This window comes from Ornithorhynchus anatinus, chromosome 5 (genome assembly GCF_004115215.2).
Source record: "Ornithorhynchus anatinus isolate Pmale09 chromosome 5, mOrnAna1.pri.v4, whole genome shotgun sequence".
In the NCBI taxonomy this organism is placed as follows: Eukaryota; Metazoa; Chordata; class Mammalia; order Monotremata; family Ornithorhynchidae; genus Ornithorhynchus; species Ornithorhynchus anatinus.
The window spans coordinates 56,999,756-57,017,492 of NC_041732.1; the positions used below are offsets into that span (position 1 = coordinate 56,999,756).

General features: G+C 50.9%; 1 protein-coding gene across 2 annotated transcripts in view; it reads left to right on the top strand.

Annotated features, from left to right (window-relative positions):
• Positions 1-284: 284 nt before the first annotated feature.
• The window catches only part of MIB2 (MIB E3 ubiquitin protein ligase 2), a 42,688-nt gene continuing 25,235 nt past the window's right edge, over positions 285-17,737 (top strand). For both annotated transcript variants that reach the window (XM_029065675.2, XM_029065676.2), the window contains exons 1-3: positions 285-1,095; positions 13,867-14,199; positions 14,746-14,917. In XM_029065675.2, the coding sequence (XP_028921508.1) occupies positions 13,953-14,199; positions 14,746-14,917 (419 nt within the window). In that variant the 5' untranslated portion in view covers positions 285-1,095; positions 13,867-13,952. The remainder of the gene's footprint in view (positions 1,096-13,866; positions 14,200-14,745; positions 14,918-17,737) is intronic.

The window sequence follows — 17,737 nt, forward strand, 5'->3', positions numbered from 1 at the left end:
AGCAGTGAAGCTGGGATTAGAATCATGACCTGACTTTTTCCACCACGCCATGCCGCTTCTCTGCTTGGCTCTGCAGGGTCAGCCCCTGGGATGCCCCTTCACTGGATGCTCCTGGTCTATAGCGCCTGCTCATGGCAGGTTTGGGAGGGAGCCGAGCAGGGGGCCTGTCCCTTTAAATGTCACTCCTTCTCTCTGCCTGTGCTAAGTGACAGATGGGGAGAAGGGGTGGGGGCGCTTTGTACTGCCTCCTCACTGAGGGCGATGAGGAACAGGCTCATTGTCGTCGCAGGCAGGCACGGCTGGGCTGGCCTGGCCTCTCTTCTGTGCCCGGGCTGCTGGGATGCCCGTGGCGGGAGATGGGCACAGGAGGGAGCCGAGCTCAGCATCCCCCACGGGAGTCGGGCAGAGGGCTGGATGGCCGGCAGGCCGGCCCTCCTCCATGAAGGAAGCGGGCCGTGAGGAGGAGGGGGTGTTTGTCCTGCTCTCTGGGACTGCCTCTCTCCCCGGACGGAGGTCATTCGGGGTGGTCAGTCGGAGGGGGTCTTGTGTGGATTTTCCTGCTGGGATTGAGTCCCGGGCTACTGGCCTGCTGCCCACCCTGACCACTGGGGCCAGGTGAGCTTCGGGAGCCACGGCCACACCTGCCAGGTGATCCCCTCCCCTCTCTGCGCCTGTGCAAGGCAGTTTCCCCTCCACCCGGCTTCTGCCAGGCTTGCCCAGAGTGGGCAGGGTGGGCACTGGATTCCATGGGGCTCTTCCAGCGGTTGGATGCTCCCACTGGGGTGACCGAGCTGCCTGGGGACCACCGCCCCTTCCCGCCTTCCGTCTTTCATCCGGAATCCCAAGGTTGGCTGAGGTCCGAGAGCTGCCGTGGAGGACAGAGGGCCGCTTTTCCAGGCTTTTGTTTGACGTGGTGGCCGGAGCTTTCCTGAGGAGGTGGGTGGAGTGGGGGTTTGTTTCCTGAAGAAAGGTCCGGCCTGTCCCGGCGCCCGCCCGCCCCGGGCCTCCCTGCCGGAATCCTCGGCCTCTCTCAGAAGGTGCCACCTGGGCTGGGGGGTCAGCCCCGAGGAGTCGCATCCGCTTTGCTCCCAACAGGTAACGAATGACCACCTAACAATAATAATAATCGCTGTATTTGTTAAGCGCTTACTATGTGCCAGGCACTCTACTAAGCGCAGGGGGGAATACAAGCAAATCGGATTGGACACAGTCCCTGTCCCGTCTCAGGCTTATAGCCTTAACCCCCATTTAACAGGTGAGGTGACTGAGGCCCAGAGAAGTGAAGTGGCTTGCTCAAGGTCACACGGCAGGCAGGTGGTAAATACGGGATTAGAACCCTTGACCTTCTGATTCCCAGGCCTGTGCTCTATCCACTACATCATGCCGCAGGGGAGGGTTGCCTTGCCACCTCGACTCTCCCCCGTCTAGTTATGCTTGGTGTTTTGAGAGAGGATGTCGACTGCTCCTGCAGCCTGCTTGTTATGAAGCTACACTGTAAGCTTCCTTCCCCTCCATTCATTCATTCAATTGTATTTATTGACGCTTTACCTTGTGCAAAACACCGAACTAAGCACTTAGGAGTGCACAATACCACAACAGACATATTCCCGGCCCACAACGAGCCCACTATCTAGAGGGGGAGGCAGACATTACTATAAGTGACTGGAATCTAGACTGGAAGCTCATCAAGGGCAGGGAATGAGACTGCCACCTCTGTGGTATATTACTCTCCCATGTACTTAGTACAGTGCTGTGCACGCAGTAAGTGCTCAGTCAATATTGATTGATTTTAAGCTCTTCCAATGGACTGTAAGCTCCTTGAGGGCAGGGATGGTGTCCACCAACTCTTTTGTACTTTCCCAAGTGCTTAGTACAGTGCTCTGCACGTAGTAAGTTCCCAGTCAATACCATTGATTGCTTGATTGATGGAAAGAGACCAGACCCGTCCCCCTCACCTGCCCACCCTCCACCTCTCCCATGCCAGATGTTTAACTCACCAGCGTGTGTTGTATTGTGTTTGCCTTGGGCTAGTGGCCCCAGATGGAGGCAGGTAATAGAGACTAGCCTGCACAGGTGTGAAACTGATATCTCTAGCACCTGCCATCCAACTCAACAGCATGGGGTCCTGGATAGAGCGTGGACCCGAGAGTCAGAAGGTGGTGGCTTCTAATCCTTATTCCTCCACTTGTCTGCTTTGTGACCTTGGGCATGTCACTTCACTTCTCTGGGGCTCAGTTACCTCATCTGTAAAAGGGGGGGGGGATTGAGTCTGTGAAGCCCACATGGGACAGGAGCTGTGTCCAGCTCGATTTGCTTGTATCCACCCCAGTGCTCAGTACAGTGCCTGGCACATAGTAAATGCTTAACAAATACCATCATTGTTAACCTTTTTCTTGATTTGGTGGGCCCATGAGGGAGTGGTTCGACTCAATAAGCGTCTGGTTGTTTCCTGCCTGAAATTCTGAAGCCAGTCCAATCAGTTGTATTTATTGAGCGCTTACAGTGTGCAGAGCACTGTGCTAAGCACTTGGGAGAGTCCCAGGAAGTAGCCTATGCATCTCTCAGGGGACTAAGGAAAAAAGGACCCCGTGGGGTCTCCCCAGCCACCCCCAGGGAATGCAAAGGATGAACTATTCCTCCCTCACCCTAGTCCTGATTTACTGGTGGGCCTACAGGTTGTCTTGGAGACCAGTCCTCTCTATGTTCAAGACAACTTAGGGCTGAAGCTAAGGATGTGAGACCTTTTCCCCAGCCCTTAGGGTGGGGATCCTTGAGCACGGAGGGAAGAGCAGCCACGAAGAGATGTTGGGGCAGACCATATAGGTAAAGGAGGTCTGTGTTGGGGCAGGAGGGAGGTAGAGTGGCTGGAGTATCGGATGGATTTTCTGTCACCACCTTGTGTGCGGTCATATAAAGGGCTACGGTAGATCAGGGAGCCAGAGGGACCTCTTTGAAAGGAGATAGTTGGAGCCAGCAGCATGGCCTAGGAGATAAAGTCCAGGCCTGGGAATCAGAAGTACCTGGATTCTAATCCCAGCTCTGCCACTTGTCTACTGTGACCTTGGGCAAGTTACTTAACTTCTTAGTTCCTCAGTTACCTCATCTGTAAAATGGGGATTAAGGTTGGTGAGCCCCATATGAGACAGGGACTGTGTCCAACCTGAATATCTTCTATCCACCCAGTGCTTAGAACAGTGCCTGGCACATAGTAAGCGCTTAAATACCATTAAAAAAAAAAAGCCAGACACTCCATTCAGCTTCTGGAAATGGATCCCGCTACCCAGCAGGGGAAGCAGGAAGCCCAGGACTCCGCCTCCTCTTTCAGGACAGGAGGGGCAGGTGCCACCCGGATATTTATGGATGAAGGCCTGAAGGCCAGAGATAAAGAGCCCCATGTTCAGGATTTTCCCTGGACTGAACTCTCAAAGGAATTGTGTTGTAGTTGGTCTGTGCAAATTGTGTTTGCTGTATTAAGTGCTGGGGAGAACACAAGGTAGACACAGGCCTTGTCCTGCATGGGCTCGTAGATTAACAGGGAGGGAGAAGACATTTTCCAGATGGGGCAACTAAGTCCCAGTGAGGTTAAGTGGCCTGCCTAGAGTCCTGCAGCAGGCAAGTGGTGGAACTGGAGTTAGAACTGACTCCCAGCCCTATGCTCTCTCCACTCGGTCAGGCTGCTTCCCTTCTAAGTCCGAGAGGAGGTGCCGGGTGGAGGTAGAGTGTGGGTACAGGGGATTTTGCGAGTTTTCATTCATTCAGTCATGTTTATTGAGTGCTTACTTTGTGCAGAGCACCGTATTAAGCACTTGGGAAAGTACAATACAACAATAAACAGTGACATTCCCTGCCCACAGCGAGCTTATGGTCTAGAGGGTGAGAGTTTGTGAGTTTCTCCTGAGTGTGGAGGTGCTGTTCAGAATAGGAAGGACTCCACTCTCCTCAGCTGAGGAGCTGCAGTTTCTGAGCTGGCTGTGAGGAGACATATGGTCCTTGAACTTTCCTGAAGGCCCTATTAGGGAGCAACACAGACTTCCTTCTGTATTGTTTAAACTGAGCTCCAAGCCTGAAGCCTTGCCCCAGAAAGTAGTCTGCTCAGCCCTCCCCACTGGCTGGAGAAAAGCCCGCAAGAAGCGTCCCCTGGTCAGCTCTGGGCTTGGCAGGCGCTGGCCAGGATGCCTGGGTATGAAGCAGCCTGGTGTAACCGGAGACGATTGAGATCTTGTTTGCCATGACTAATGCTCCTTTGGGAATCGGGATGTTGGGAATCGGGACGTCTGCAGTGTGGCCTGCCAGAGAGAACATGGAGTCAGGAGTCTCGGATTGTAATCCCAGTTTTGCCACTAGCCTGCTGGACAACTGTGGGCAAGTCACTTAACTTCACTGAGCCCTGGTTTCTTTTCCATTCCATACTTCACTCTGCTGCCTGGATCACTTTTCTAAAAGACTGCTCTGCCTATGGCTTCCCACTACTCAGAACCCTCCAGTGGTTGCCTGTACCTCCTTCCATCAATCAGAAACTCTTGACTAGACTGTAAACTCGTTGTGGACAGGGAATGTGTCTGTTATAATATTGTACTGTACTCTCCCAAGCACTTAGAACACGGTAAGTGCTCAATAAATACAACTGACTAGCTATTGGCTTTAAGGCACTCTGTTCAGCTCCCTCCCTCCTCCTTATCCACTACACCTTCTCTCACTGCACCTCAGCTCACATTCTTCATTCCTCTCAAACTAAGCGTCTCACTGTACCTTGGTCTCTTCTCTGCCCCCTCAGAACTCTTGTTCATGCCTTCCTTCCTGCCTGGAACTCTTCACCCCTTCACCGGCACACCCAACAGTCCACCCTTCTCTTCATCTTCAAAGCCCTTTTGAAATTTCATTTCCAGGAGGCCCTCTATCTTGATTTCTTATCTCCCCATTTTATATTCTCCAACTGCCAGTTTAGCACTTCTGGGTCAACTAAATGCAACACTACCTCTCACCAGTATGTATATTGGATTACTTCCTTCTATCTACTGTATTTTAGCGTTTACAATCTCCCCTGCTTAGACCGTAATCCCCTTGTGGGCAGGAATCTTTTCTAATACTCTCCCAAGCGCTTGTGCAGTGCCCTGTATCCACTGGGCACTCACTAAGTACTTTTGACTGATTAGGGATGAGACACCTGCTCTCCCTCCCCCTCAGACTTGGTTGGCTGGAGTTGGTCAGGGGCTGTGATCAATCTGATTCTCTTGGATGTAACGCAGTGCTTCTCACATGTAAAGTGTCTAAAACTTGTTGTTGTTACCCTGCTCTGGTTTCAAGGGGAGATGACCCCAGAAAACTGGTAAAAAGAAGAATTTAAGAGGCGGAGCCAGGTCCCCACAAGGAGAAATGTGGGGTGTGTCTGAGCAGGATAAAGAACCCTCTCTGGCCTCTAAGGAGAGATCAGGGTACCCCTTCTGAACTGTATTATGGTATTTGTTAAGCACTTACTTTGTGCCGGGCCCTGTACTAAGAACTGGGATGGATACAAGCAGATTGGGTTGGACACAGTCCCTGTTCCACATGGGGATCACAGTGTCCCTCCACATTTTACAGATGAGGTAACTGAGGCCCAGAGAAGTAAAGGAACTTGCCCAAGGTCACACAGACAAGTGGCAGAGCCAGGATTAGAACTGATGACCTTCTGACTCCCAGACCGGTGCTCCATCCTCTATGCCATGCAGGTTTTGGTAGCTGTAGGCTACCAGATGGAGCCAGTGAGGGAAGATTGGTTGTAAATTCCTTGAGTGCTGTGGGGCTGAGGGAGGGGTGAATAAAAGGTGCCAGTTCGAGTGTAAGGATGCTGTAGAAGGGAGTGGGAGAAGAGGAGATATTGGTTGGAGAAGTCCTCTTGGAGGAGATGTGGCTTCAATGAGGCTTTGAAGGTGGAGAGAATGATTGTCTATCACATAAAAAGAGGGAGGGCATTCCAGGCCTGACCCAGGCCATGGACAAAGGGGTCGGGTGCGATGAGATGGAGCTACAGTGAGGAGTGGAGTGTGCGGGTTGGGTTGAAATAGCAAATCAGGGAAGTAGGTAGGAGAAGGCAGTGATTGAGTGCTTTAAAACCTGTGGTAAGGCGTTTCTGTTTGATGTGGAGGTGGATAGGCAACATTGGAGGTAGTTTCGATCAGTTGTATTTATTGAACACTTACTATGTGCAGGTGACTCTGTTAAGGGCTTGGGAGAGTGCTATATAACAGTATAACTGACACATTCCCTGCCCACAACAAGCTTAAGTCTAGAGGGGGGAAGAGATATTAATATAAATAAATAAATTACAGATATATACATAAGTGCCCTGGGGCTGGAGGGAGGATAGTTAAAGGGAGCAAGTCAGTGCCATGCAGAAGGGAGGAAGAAAAGGAAAGGAGGACTTTATTAGGGAAGGCCTCTTGGAGGAAATGTGCCATCAATAAGACTTTGAAGTGGGGGAGAGTGCTTAGTACAGAGTCTGGCACATAGTTACTGCTTAACAAATACCATCATCATTATTATATGAAGAGGAAGGGCATTCCAGGCCAGAGGCAGGACATGGGCGAGAGGTGGGCAGACATGGGCATAATGATGGTATTTGTTAAGCGCTTACTGTATTCCAAGCACTGTTCTAAGCACTGGGATAGATACAAGGTTATCAGATTGTCCCACATGGGGTTCACAGTTTTAATTCTCATTTTACAGATGAGGTAACTGAGGCACAGAGAAGTTAAATGACTTGCCCAAAGTCACCCAGATGACAAGTGGCAGAGCTGAGATTAGAACCCACGACCTCTGACTCCCAAGGCCGTGCTCTTTTCACTAAGCCACACTGTTTCTCTAATCGACTGGTAACGGTTGTTTTTTTGAGGAGTGGGGAAACATGGACTGAACGCTTTTATAGAAAAATGATCTGGGCAGCAGAATGAAGTGTGGACTGGAGTGGGGAGACACCAGAGGCAGGGAGGTCAGCAAGGAGGCTGATGCAGTATAATCCAGGCAGGAAAGGATGAGTGATTGTATTAACGGTAGTAATTTGGCTGAAGAGGAAAATAAGGAGATTTAAGGGCGCACTAAAGCAAGCTTCTGTGGACCTGGGTCCCAGACTCCTGAAAAGGTATTTTTATAGCCCAAGGGCTAGAGGGGAAACCTATGAGATCCTTTTCCTAGGAGATTTGTCAGCTCCCTGAAGTCAAAGGCGATTAGCCTTGCCTTTACTTTGTTACTCCCCTCAGGGTTTGCTGGTGATCCCCTCATTCCTCTCCATTCAGACCATTAGCATGCAAATAAAACGGGAGATGGAGATGTTTCTGGAGATGGTGCTTTCAGCTTGCAGCTGAATGCATGAGTAGATGACCCCCTCTTCCCTGGGGTCGAGGAGGGCCAGCACCCCAAAAAGGCCACAGGACCTGGATTTCCCTCTGAGTTGGTGAGAATATGTTCTGTCTAGGCAGCGGGGGCTGGATTAGAGAACGTCCCCCTGCCTCCGACATTGTATTGCAGCGTGGCTCAGTGGAAAGAGCACGGGCTTTGGAGTCAGGGCTCATGAGTTCGGATCCCAGCTCTGCCACTTGTCGGCTGTGTGACGGTGGGCGAGTCACTTCACTTCTCTGGGCCTCAGTTCCCTCATCTGTAAAATGGGGATGAAGACTGTGAGCCCCACGTGGGGCAACCTGATTCCCCTGTCTCTCCCCCAGCGCTTAGAACAGTGCTCGGCACCTAGTAAGCGCTTAACAAATACCAACATTATTATTATTATTATTATTATTGTTTGAATACAGCACGCTGCGCCAGTGCTGGTTTTCCTACATCATTGCAGAAGCTCTGCCCATGCGACCACTGGGTAACCCCTAATTGGCCACCAACCCCTCGCACACAGCCTAACCCAGGGAGTCTAAACGAAGGCGTAGGCTGTAAATTCCTTGTGGGTGGGGAGCGTGTTTCCCAAGTGCTTAGTAGAGTGCTCTGCGCTCAATAAATACTGATATTTATTGGCATTGATTGGTGGCCTCTGTCCCTCAAAGGGCTTGTACTCTGAGAGAGACAGATATGTTCACCTTAATTATTATTCGTATTTATGAAACACTAACTATGTGTTAAGTTCTGAGGCAAATACAGCTTGAACCCAGTTCCTGTCCCACATAAGACTCACATGCTATCATTTTACAGACGAGCAAACTAGGGCACAGAGAAGTTAAGTAGAGAAGCATCGTGGCCTATAGGATGGTAGAGCTCAGGCCTGGGAGTCAGAAGGACCTGGGTTCTACTTCTGGCTCTGCTACTTGTCTGCTGTGCCTCAGTTACCCCATCTGTAAAATGGGGATTAAGACTGGGAGCCCCATGTGGGAAATGGACTCTGGTCCAACCTGATTAGCTTGCATGGCCTAATGGAAAGACTAGGGGTCTGGGAGTTAGAGGACATGGGTTCAATCACAGCTTTACCACATGTCTGCTTTGTAACCTTGGGCAAAGTCACTTAACTTCTCTGTGCCTATTACCTCGTCTGTGAAATGGGGATCAAGACTGTGAGCCTCCTGTGGGACAGGGATTATGTCTAATGTAATTATCTTGTATCTACCCCAGTGCTTAGAACAGTGCTTGACATGTAAGAAGTGTTTAACAAATACCACAATTATTATTAGCTTGTATCCACCCCAGCGCTTGGAACAGTGCCTTGTACGCAGTAAGCGTTTAACAAATAACATTTTAAAAAAAGTAACTTGCCAAAGGTCACATCCCAGGCAGCTGGCAGAGTTCCTTGCTCTGCCCATTAAGCCATGCTGCCTCTCCAGATGGGAGAATGAGGTTTTGTCCTGGAAAGATTTTATTGTTTAGAAAGAAATTCAAATTTTAGTCATAAAGGGAGTTTGAGAGTAGAGAAGGGGAAGGGGGAAGAGAGTTGGAGGAGAAGCCAGCCTTAGAAGGGAAAGCTGTGTGTCAGACCTGATGGACAGACCCTGAATAAGTGTCTGAATGTCCCTAACCGTTAATACTAGTAGGTCAGAATCCTCCTGTGCTCACGAGGGCGGGGGGAAGAGGGCTTGGTTCAGTTTCAGTTTCAGAAAAAGGAGCCCAATTCAGGGACTTCTGGGCGAGTTATGAGCTGAATTAGCTTGGGTTACACGTGGGCTGAAATGTTAAGGCTGGAGCAGCCACAGCGAGGGTGGGTGCTTGTTTTCGCTTTGTGTTGTGTAAGGAGTCATTTGCCTGGAAATGGACAGTGACCTAGAAGGAAAGACCTTTGCCTTGCGCAGAAATGGCCCTTGACTCTCCCCCAGCTCTCTCCATTCAACACCCACGACTCCCCAACTCACTCTCCTCACTCCTCTCAGGATCACCTCCTAACTACTTCAGACTCTCAGGCCCATGCTCTATCCACTATCTGAAATCTCGCCCCATCTTCCATGCTTCCTGCAATCCCACCTCCTTCAGGATGCCTTCTTGGATTAATTCACATCACCCTCAGGCATATCAACTCAACAGCCCCCTGTAATTATGGACAAAAGTGTATTCACTTATTTTTTCAGCTAGTTCATCGTAATATCCTCATGCTACTACCTGTCATTCTTCCTCCAGCTTCCATACTTGGTAAATCATTTTACCAAGGATCAGTAAAATCAGTAAAACACCTAATCACCTTGTCCACTCCACCTTAGCCCTCTGATTTCTAATTACAACCCAGCCTGCTTTCTTCGTTCCTCTAATGCCAACCTGCTCTCTGTATCTTGATCTCTTCTGTCTCACCTCCGTTTCCTCACCCACATCCTGCCCCTGGCCTGGAACACCCTTCCCCTTCATATGACAGACCATCACTCTCACTATCTTCAAAGCACATCCTGTCCAAGAGGCCTTCCCCCACCTAATTCCTCATTTCCTCTCCTCCTTGCACTTGGATTTGGACCCTCTATTTGCCCCACCTTCAGCCCCACAGTCAATAGTATTTATTTATTTATTGAGCGCTTACTATGTGCAGAGCACTGTACTAAGCGCTTGGGATGAACAAGTCGGCAACAGATAGAGACAGTCCCTGCCGTTTGACGGGCTTACAGTCTAATCGGGGGAGACGGACAGACGAGAACAATGGCACTAAACAGCGTCAAGGGGAAGAACATCTCGTAAAAACAATGGCAACTAAATAGAATCAAGACGATGTACAATTCATTAACAAAATAAATAGGGTAACGAAAATATATACAGTTGAGCGGACGAGTACAGTGCTGTGGGGATGGGAAGGGAGAGGTGGAGGAGCAGAGGGAAAAGGGGAAAATGAGGCTTTAACTGCGGAGAGGTAAAGGGGGGATGGCAGAGGGAGTAGAGGGGGAAGAGGAGCTCAGTCTGGGAAGGCCTCTTGGAGGAGGTGATTTTTAAGTAAGGTTTTGAAGAGGGAAAGAGAATCGGTTTGGCGGAGGTGAGGAGGGAGGGCGTTCCAGGACCGCGGGAGGACGTGACCCAGGGGTCGACGGCGGGATAGGCGAGACCGAGGGACGGCGAGGAGGTGGGCGGCAGAGGAGCGGAGCGTGCGGGGTGGGTGGTAGAAAGAGAGAAGGGAGGAGAGGTAGGAAGGGGCAAGGTGATGGAGAGCCTTGAAGCCTAGAGTGAGGAGTTTTTGTTTGGAGCGGAGGTCGATAGGCCTTGTGTACATAGCCATAACTTATTTATATTAATGTTTTTCTCCCCTTGTAAACTCTAAGCTCATTGTGGGCAGGGAATGTGTCTACCACTGTGTTATTTTTATATTCTCCCAAGTGCTCAGTAAAGTGCTGTGCTCACAGTAAGTGTTCAATTAATTCAATTACATGACTGATCGATATTACTTCAGTGTCAGTGAGCAGGCTATTTTTCTGGAAGCGGTTGGGGGCCTGCACACCCCTCCTGCTGTTGGTAAGCAGATGTTATAAAACGTGATCAGGTCTCTGGAGTTGGACAGAGCACAGGCCTGGGAGTCCGAAGGTCATAGGTTCTGATCCCAGCTCTGCCACTTGTCCGCTGTATGATCTTGGGCAAGACATTTCACTTCTGGGCCTCATCTGTAAAATGGCGATTGCGGCTGTGAGCCTCACGTGGGACAGAGACTGTGTCTAACCCGATTTTCTTGTGTCCACCCCAGCGCTTAGTACAGTGCCTGGCACACAATAAGCACTTAACAAATACCATTCATTCATTCAATAGTATTTATTGAGCGCTTACTATGTGCAGAGCACTATTCTAAGCCCTTGGAATGTACAATTCGGCAACAGATAAAGACAATCCCTGCCCATTGATGGGCTTACAGTCTAATCGGGGGAGACAGACGGACACAAAACAATAGCAATAAATAGAATCAAGGGGATGTGCATCTCATTAACAACATAAATAGGGTAATAAAAATATATACAAATGAGCGGTTGATCACAGTGCTGAGGGGAAGGGAGAGGGGGAGGAGCAGAGGGAAATGGTGTAAAGGGGGCTTAGCTGAGGGAAGGTGAAGGGGGGGGGGCAGAGAGGCAGCAGAGGGAAAAGGGGAAGCTCAGTCTGGGAAGGCCTCTTGGAGGAGGTGAGCTCTCAGGGCTTTGAAGAGGGGAAGAGAATTAGTTTGGCGGAGGTGAGGAGGGAGGACATTCCAGGACCGCAGGAGGACGTGGCCCTGGGGTCGATGGCAGGATAGGCGAGAAGGGGGGGCGGATAGGCGAGAACGGGGGACGGTGGGGAGGTGGGCGGCGGAGGAGCGGAGCGTGCGGGGTGGGCAGTAGAAAGAGAAGGGAGGAGAGGTAGGAGGGGGCAAGGTGATGGAGAGCCTTGAAGCCTAGAGTGAGAAGTTTTTGTTTCGTGTGGAGGTTGATAGGCAACCACTGGAGGTTTTTAAGAAGGGGAGTGACATGCCCAGAGCGTTTCTGCAGGAAATATACCACACATATTATTGTCATTATTATTATTATTGTTGTTATCTATTCAGGACTTAGCCAGACAGACCTGAACTTCAGCTTGGTATGGCCTGGTGGAGGGAGCTCAGATTTGGGAATAAGGAGATCCAGGTCCTAATCCCAACTCTGCCACCCATCAGTCAGTCAATGGTATTGGTTGAGAGATTACTGTGTACAGAGAGAGCACTGTACTTACTGCTCTGGAGAGCACTGGCCGGCTGCCTGAACTTGGGAAAGTCACTCAATCTCCCTGAGCCTCGGTTTCTCATCTGTAAAATGAGGGTAAAATACCTGTTCTCCCTCCTCAGACTGTGAGCCCAGGATGGGACAGGGATGGGGTCCAGTCTATCTTGCACCTACCATAGAGTTTAGTACAGATCTCTGTTCAAGAGATTCGTTTGCGGCCCTCCTCACTCACTCTGCCTCTGCCAGTGGAAGATCAAATGAGACAATAGGGATTAAGAAGCTATGGAAACTGCACAAGGACAGAAACATGCCATGTCGTGCAGTATTATCAATACAATTTGGCCAGGGACTGGGCCTCGGTCAATATAGATCCAGTAGGCATCCTTGTCAGGGACCACATGATAGCCAGTGAGCCCCTCTGCTCTTGCCCGCTCGTGGCCCAGCCTTTCATTCATTCATTCCTTCAGTTTTATTTATTGAGCGCTTACGTGTGCAGAGCACGGTACTAAGTACAGGAAACTGAGGCACGGAGTCCCCTCTAGACTGTGAGCTCGTTGTGGGCAGGAATGTGTGTTTGTTGTTATATTGTACTCAAAGAGTACAGTGCTTCGCATACAATAAGCGCTCAATAAGTACTGTGGAATGAATGAATGAGTAAACAGAGAAGTGAAGTAACTTGCCCAAGGTCACATAGCAGGCTATTGGTGAAGCCGGGACTAGAACCCACGTCCTCTTTCCACTAGGCCCCACTTTAGCTCGAGAAGAGCTTCTCGTTGCTGTGCTCCAGTCTGGACTCTCTGCGGCAGTCCTTAAAATATTTCCTCCGCCGTTCTGGCATTCACTGTCCCAATTTTAACTCACCCTAGAGTGTCCTATTCCAGTCCTCCCTCCTCCCGTGACCCACCCAGTGTCATGTTGTGGCTAGCCCAGCTCCATTGCTGTCCCAGGACATAATTGGAGGGGGTCCTTCCCTTCTCATTTGATGCCAAGTAGAGGCATTGCTCATAGCTCCAGGAGTTGGAAGGGCCAGCAGCTGTGGTGTCCAGGTCCCAGGCTCTGGAGACCTTCAGCTTGGCGGGAGCCTGATTTGGACAGATGGATTGATCAATAAATCAATCAGTGGTATTTATTGAGCTCTTACTATGTGCAGAGCACTGTACTAAGCGCTTTGGAGAGTGCAATACAACAGAATCAGCAGACACACTCCCTGCCCTTAATGAACCTAGAGGGGGAAACAGACATTAATATGAATAAATAAGTAATTTATAACATAATTTAAAGATATATACCCAAGTGCTAATTTATAACATAATTTAAAGATATATACCCCAGTGCTGTGGGTTGGTGATAAGGTGAATATAAGTGTCCAATGGTTACAGATCTAGTTGCATAGAAGATGCAGAGGGGAGAGCAAGCCAAAGAAAAGAGGGCTTAATTGGCCAAGGCCTCTTGGAGGAGATGTGACCTTTTAATGCTTTGAAGATAGAGAGAGTGGTGGTCTTCATATATTTGGGACAGGGACTGAGTCCAACTTGATTAACTCGCATCAACTCCAGTGCTTAACATAGTAAACGCTCAACAAATACCATAATATTATTATATGGAGTGGGCACGAGTTCCAGGTTAGAGGGAGGACGTGGAAAAGGGGATGGATGGTTCAAGAGCCATCAGCTGGCTCCTGGGCTCTGTCTCTTGAGTGAGCATGTGTGCATGCCGGAGCTGTGACCCAGGGGCCTCCCTTGGCGTAACTGATGCCCTGATTGCGTGCTCTTCTCCCCAGGTGCCCAGGACAGCCAACCGCCGTGCACCTCACCAGTCCCTCTCTCCCTCAGGGCCTGGAGCCACCGGCCACCCTGGGGCAGCGCCATGGACGCAGACCCCTATGCCAGCATGCAGGTGGGGGTGAGGGTGGTCCGTGGCCTGGACTGGAAGTGGGGCCACCAGGACAGCGGGGAAGGTAACGTGGGCACGGTGGTAGAGATCGGCCGCCAGGGCAGCCCCACGACGCCCGACCGGACTGTCGTCGTCCAGTGGGATCAGGGGACCCGGACCAATTACCGGACCGGCTTCCAGGGGGCCTTCGACCTGCTCCTTTACGACAATGCCCAGATAGGTAAACTGAGGTGGGGCAGTTGGACCAGGGTGGGGGGGAAACCTGCTGGAGGCGTAGCCTGGCTCTCCGGGGACAGTGTCAGTGCAGAGCACTGATTCCGATGGGTCTGAGGGCCAGGCAGGGGGGTGGGAAGGCCATGAATTTGGGTCCCGGGAGTCCTGCCCCTCTGGGCTGGGATGCCGCACTTTTGAGAACCGCCAACCTGGGGTGTCGGAGGTCTGCTTGGGTCGGGCAGCGGCCGGTCGGGGACCCCTCGCTGTGAGAGTTCAGAACTCATTTCCTGCAGATCCTCTCCGCCCCGTGCCCTCTGTTGATTCCACCTGGCTACTTGGTCTGCCAGCCACAACCCCTGCCACCGCCCGGGGTGAGGGTCCCACACCCAACAGTATGGCCGTTCGTGATCCCAGAGACCCACCCTCTGGAGATGGCGGGATGAGAGGGAACAGGAGGACCCCCCCCCCCCCCAAGTCTTTCCCCAGCCCCCCAGGCTGGGGCCGTGAGGGGGGGTCCGCCCCATCCAATCTCCCAGCTTCGGTGTCCCCACAGGCATCCGCCATCCCAACATCATCTGCGACTGCTGCAAGAAGCACGGGCTGCGAGGCATGCGTTGGAAATGCGCCGTGTGCTTCGACTATGACCTCTGCACACAGTGCTACATGAACAACAAGCACGACCTCTCCCACGCCTTTGAACGCTATGAGACTGCGCTGTCACGTCCGTGAGTACTGCCCGGCAGTCAATCAACCAGTCATTAGTACCGATTGAGCCCCTATCGGCTCATTCAATCGTATTTCATTAAATCGTACTTATTGAGCACTCACTGTGTGCAGAGCACTGTACCAAGTGCTAATGAGCACCATATTGAGCCCCCCCCCCCCCCCACTTACCCCTGCTTCCTTCTTCCTCCCTGGAACCTCCTCCCCCATCTCATTCCCCAGATCACAGCCCTCCCCATCTCCAAAACTCTTCTGAAATCACACCTCCTCCAGGAAGCTTTCTTTGATTAATCTCCCACCTCCCCCACCTCCAAAAGAGCCACCTTTAGAACTTCACAAGTTGTCACCTCTGCGCTTGGATGCTCACATCTCCCTGGAGCATTTCTGTACATATTTCAGTATGATTTATTTTTTTAAGTGGTATTAAGCCCTTGTGAAGCTCTTAGATACAAGATAATTGGATTAGAAAAAGTCCCCATTCCACATGGGGCTCATAGTCCAAGTAGGAGTAGGTATTGAATCCCTGTTTCACAGTTGAGGAAACTGAGGCACAGATAAATTAAGTGACTCGCCTGAAGTCACATAAAGGCAAGTGGCAGAGCTGGGATTAGAACTCTGGTCCTCTGGCTCCCAGGTCTGTGTTTTATTACTTCTCCCTGTCGGCTGTGTGACCTCGGGCAAGTCACTTAACTTCTCTGTGCCTCTGTTTCCTCATCTTTAAAATGAGGATTCAATACATCTCCCTCTACTTAGACTGTGAGCACTATGTGACCCAAGGGCCGAATAACTTGATCCTACCCCAGCCCTTAGTACAGTGCTTGGCATATTGTAAATGCTTAACAAATACCTTAATTATAATTACTATTATCATTATTATTATTCCTCCTATGTGTCTGTCTCCCCTATCTCCCCTATCTTCCCCTTCTAGGTGTTAAACTCCATGGGAGCAGGAATCTATCTACTAATTGTATTAATAATAATAATGGTAGTATTTAAGTGCTTATTATGTGCCAAGCACTGTTCTAAGCACTAGGATAGATACACGGTAATCAGGTTGCCCCACGTGGGGCTCACAGTCTTCATCCCCATTTTATGGATGAAGTAACTGAGACACAGAGGAGTTAAGTGACTTGCCCAAAGTCACACAGCTAAGTGGCGGAGCCGGGATTAATACTGTACTCTCTCAGACACCTTGTACAGTACGCTGCATGCAGACATTTAATCAATACGATCGTTTGATTGATAAATTGATACGTGTTTGGAAGAGTACAATAGAAGAAGGCATGAGCTCTGTCCAAAAGGCGCTTACCATCTGGAGAGTGTAAAGTGATATGCCTAGAATTCCTTAACTCCCATTCTCTCCTAGACCCCCTCCAATCTGGCTTCCGTCCCCTCCACTCTACCGAGACTGCTCTCTCTAAGGTCACCCGTGACCTCCTTCTTGCCAAATCCAATGGCTCCTACTCCATTCTGATCCTCCTTGACCTCTCTGCTGCCTTTGACACTGTCGACCATCCCCTCCTCCTCCATACCTTATCTCACCTTGGCTTCATGGACTCTGTCCTCTCCTGGTTCTCCCCTTACCTCTCTGGCCGATCATTCTCGGTCTCCTACGCTGGAGCCTCCTCCCCCTCCCATCCTTTAACTGTTGGAGTTCCTCAAGGGTCAGTTCTTGGCCCTCTTCTGTTCTCCATTTACACTCACTCCCTCGGTGAACTCATCCGCTCTCACGGCTTTGACTACCATCTCTACGCAGATGACACGCAGATCTACATCTCCGCCCCTGTCCTCTCCCCCTCCCTTCGGGCTCGCATCTCCTCCTGCCTCCGGGACGTCTCCACCTGGATGTCGGCCCGCCACCTAAAACTCAACATGAGCAAGACTGAGCTCCTCATCTTCCCTCCCAAGCCCGGTCCGCTCCCAGACTTCTCCATCACCGTGGATGGCACGACCATCCTTCCCGTCCCGCAGGCCCGCAATCTCGGTGTCATCCTTGACTCGTCCCTCTTGTTCACCCCACACATCCTATCCGTTACCAAGACCTGCCGGTTTCACCTCTACAATATCGCCAAGATCCGCCCTTTCCTCTCCACCCAAACGGCTACCTTACTATTACGGGCTCTCGTTATATCCCGGCTAGACTACTGTGTCAGCCTTCTCTCTGACCTCCCTTCCTCCTCTCTCGCCCCGCTCCGGTCTATTCTTCACTCCGCTGCCCGGCTCATCTTCCTGCAGAAACGATCTGGGCATGTCACTCCCCTTCTTAAACAACTCCAGTTGTTGCCTATCGACCTCCGCTCCAAACAAAAACTCCTCACTCTAGGCTTCAAGGCTCTCCATCACCTTGCCCCTTCCTACCTCTCCTCCCTTCTCTCTTTCTACTGCCCACCCCGCACGCTCCGCTCCTCTGCCGCCCACCTCCTCGCCGTCCCTCGGTCTCGCCTATCCCGCCGTCGACCCCTGGGTCACGTCCTCCCGCGGTCCTGGAACGCCCTCCCTCCTCACCTCCGCCAAACTGATTCTCTTTCCCTCTTCAAAACCTTACTTAAAAATTACCTCCTCCAAGAGGCCTTCCCAGACTGAGCTCCTCTTCCCCCTCTACTCCCTCTGCCATCCCCCCTTTACCTCTCCGCAGTTAAAGCCTCATTTTCCCCTTTTCCCTCTGCTCCTCCACCTCTCCCTTCCCATCCCCACAGCACTGTACTCGTCCGCTCAACTGTATATATTTTCGTTACCCTATTTATTTTGTTAATGAATTGTACATCGCCTTGATTCTATTTAGTTGCCATTGTTTTTACGAGATGTTCTTCCCCTTGACGCTG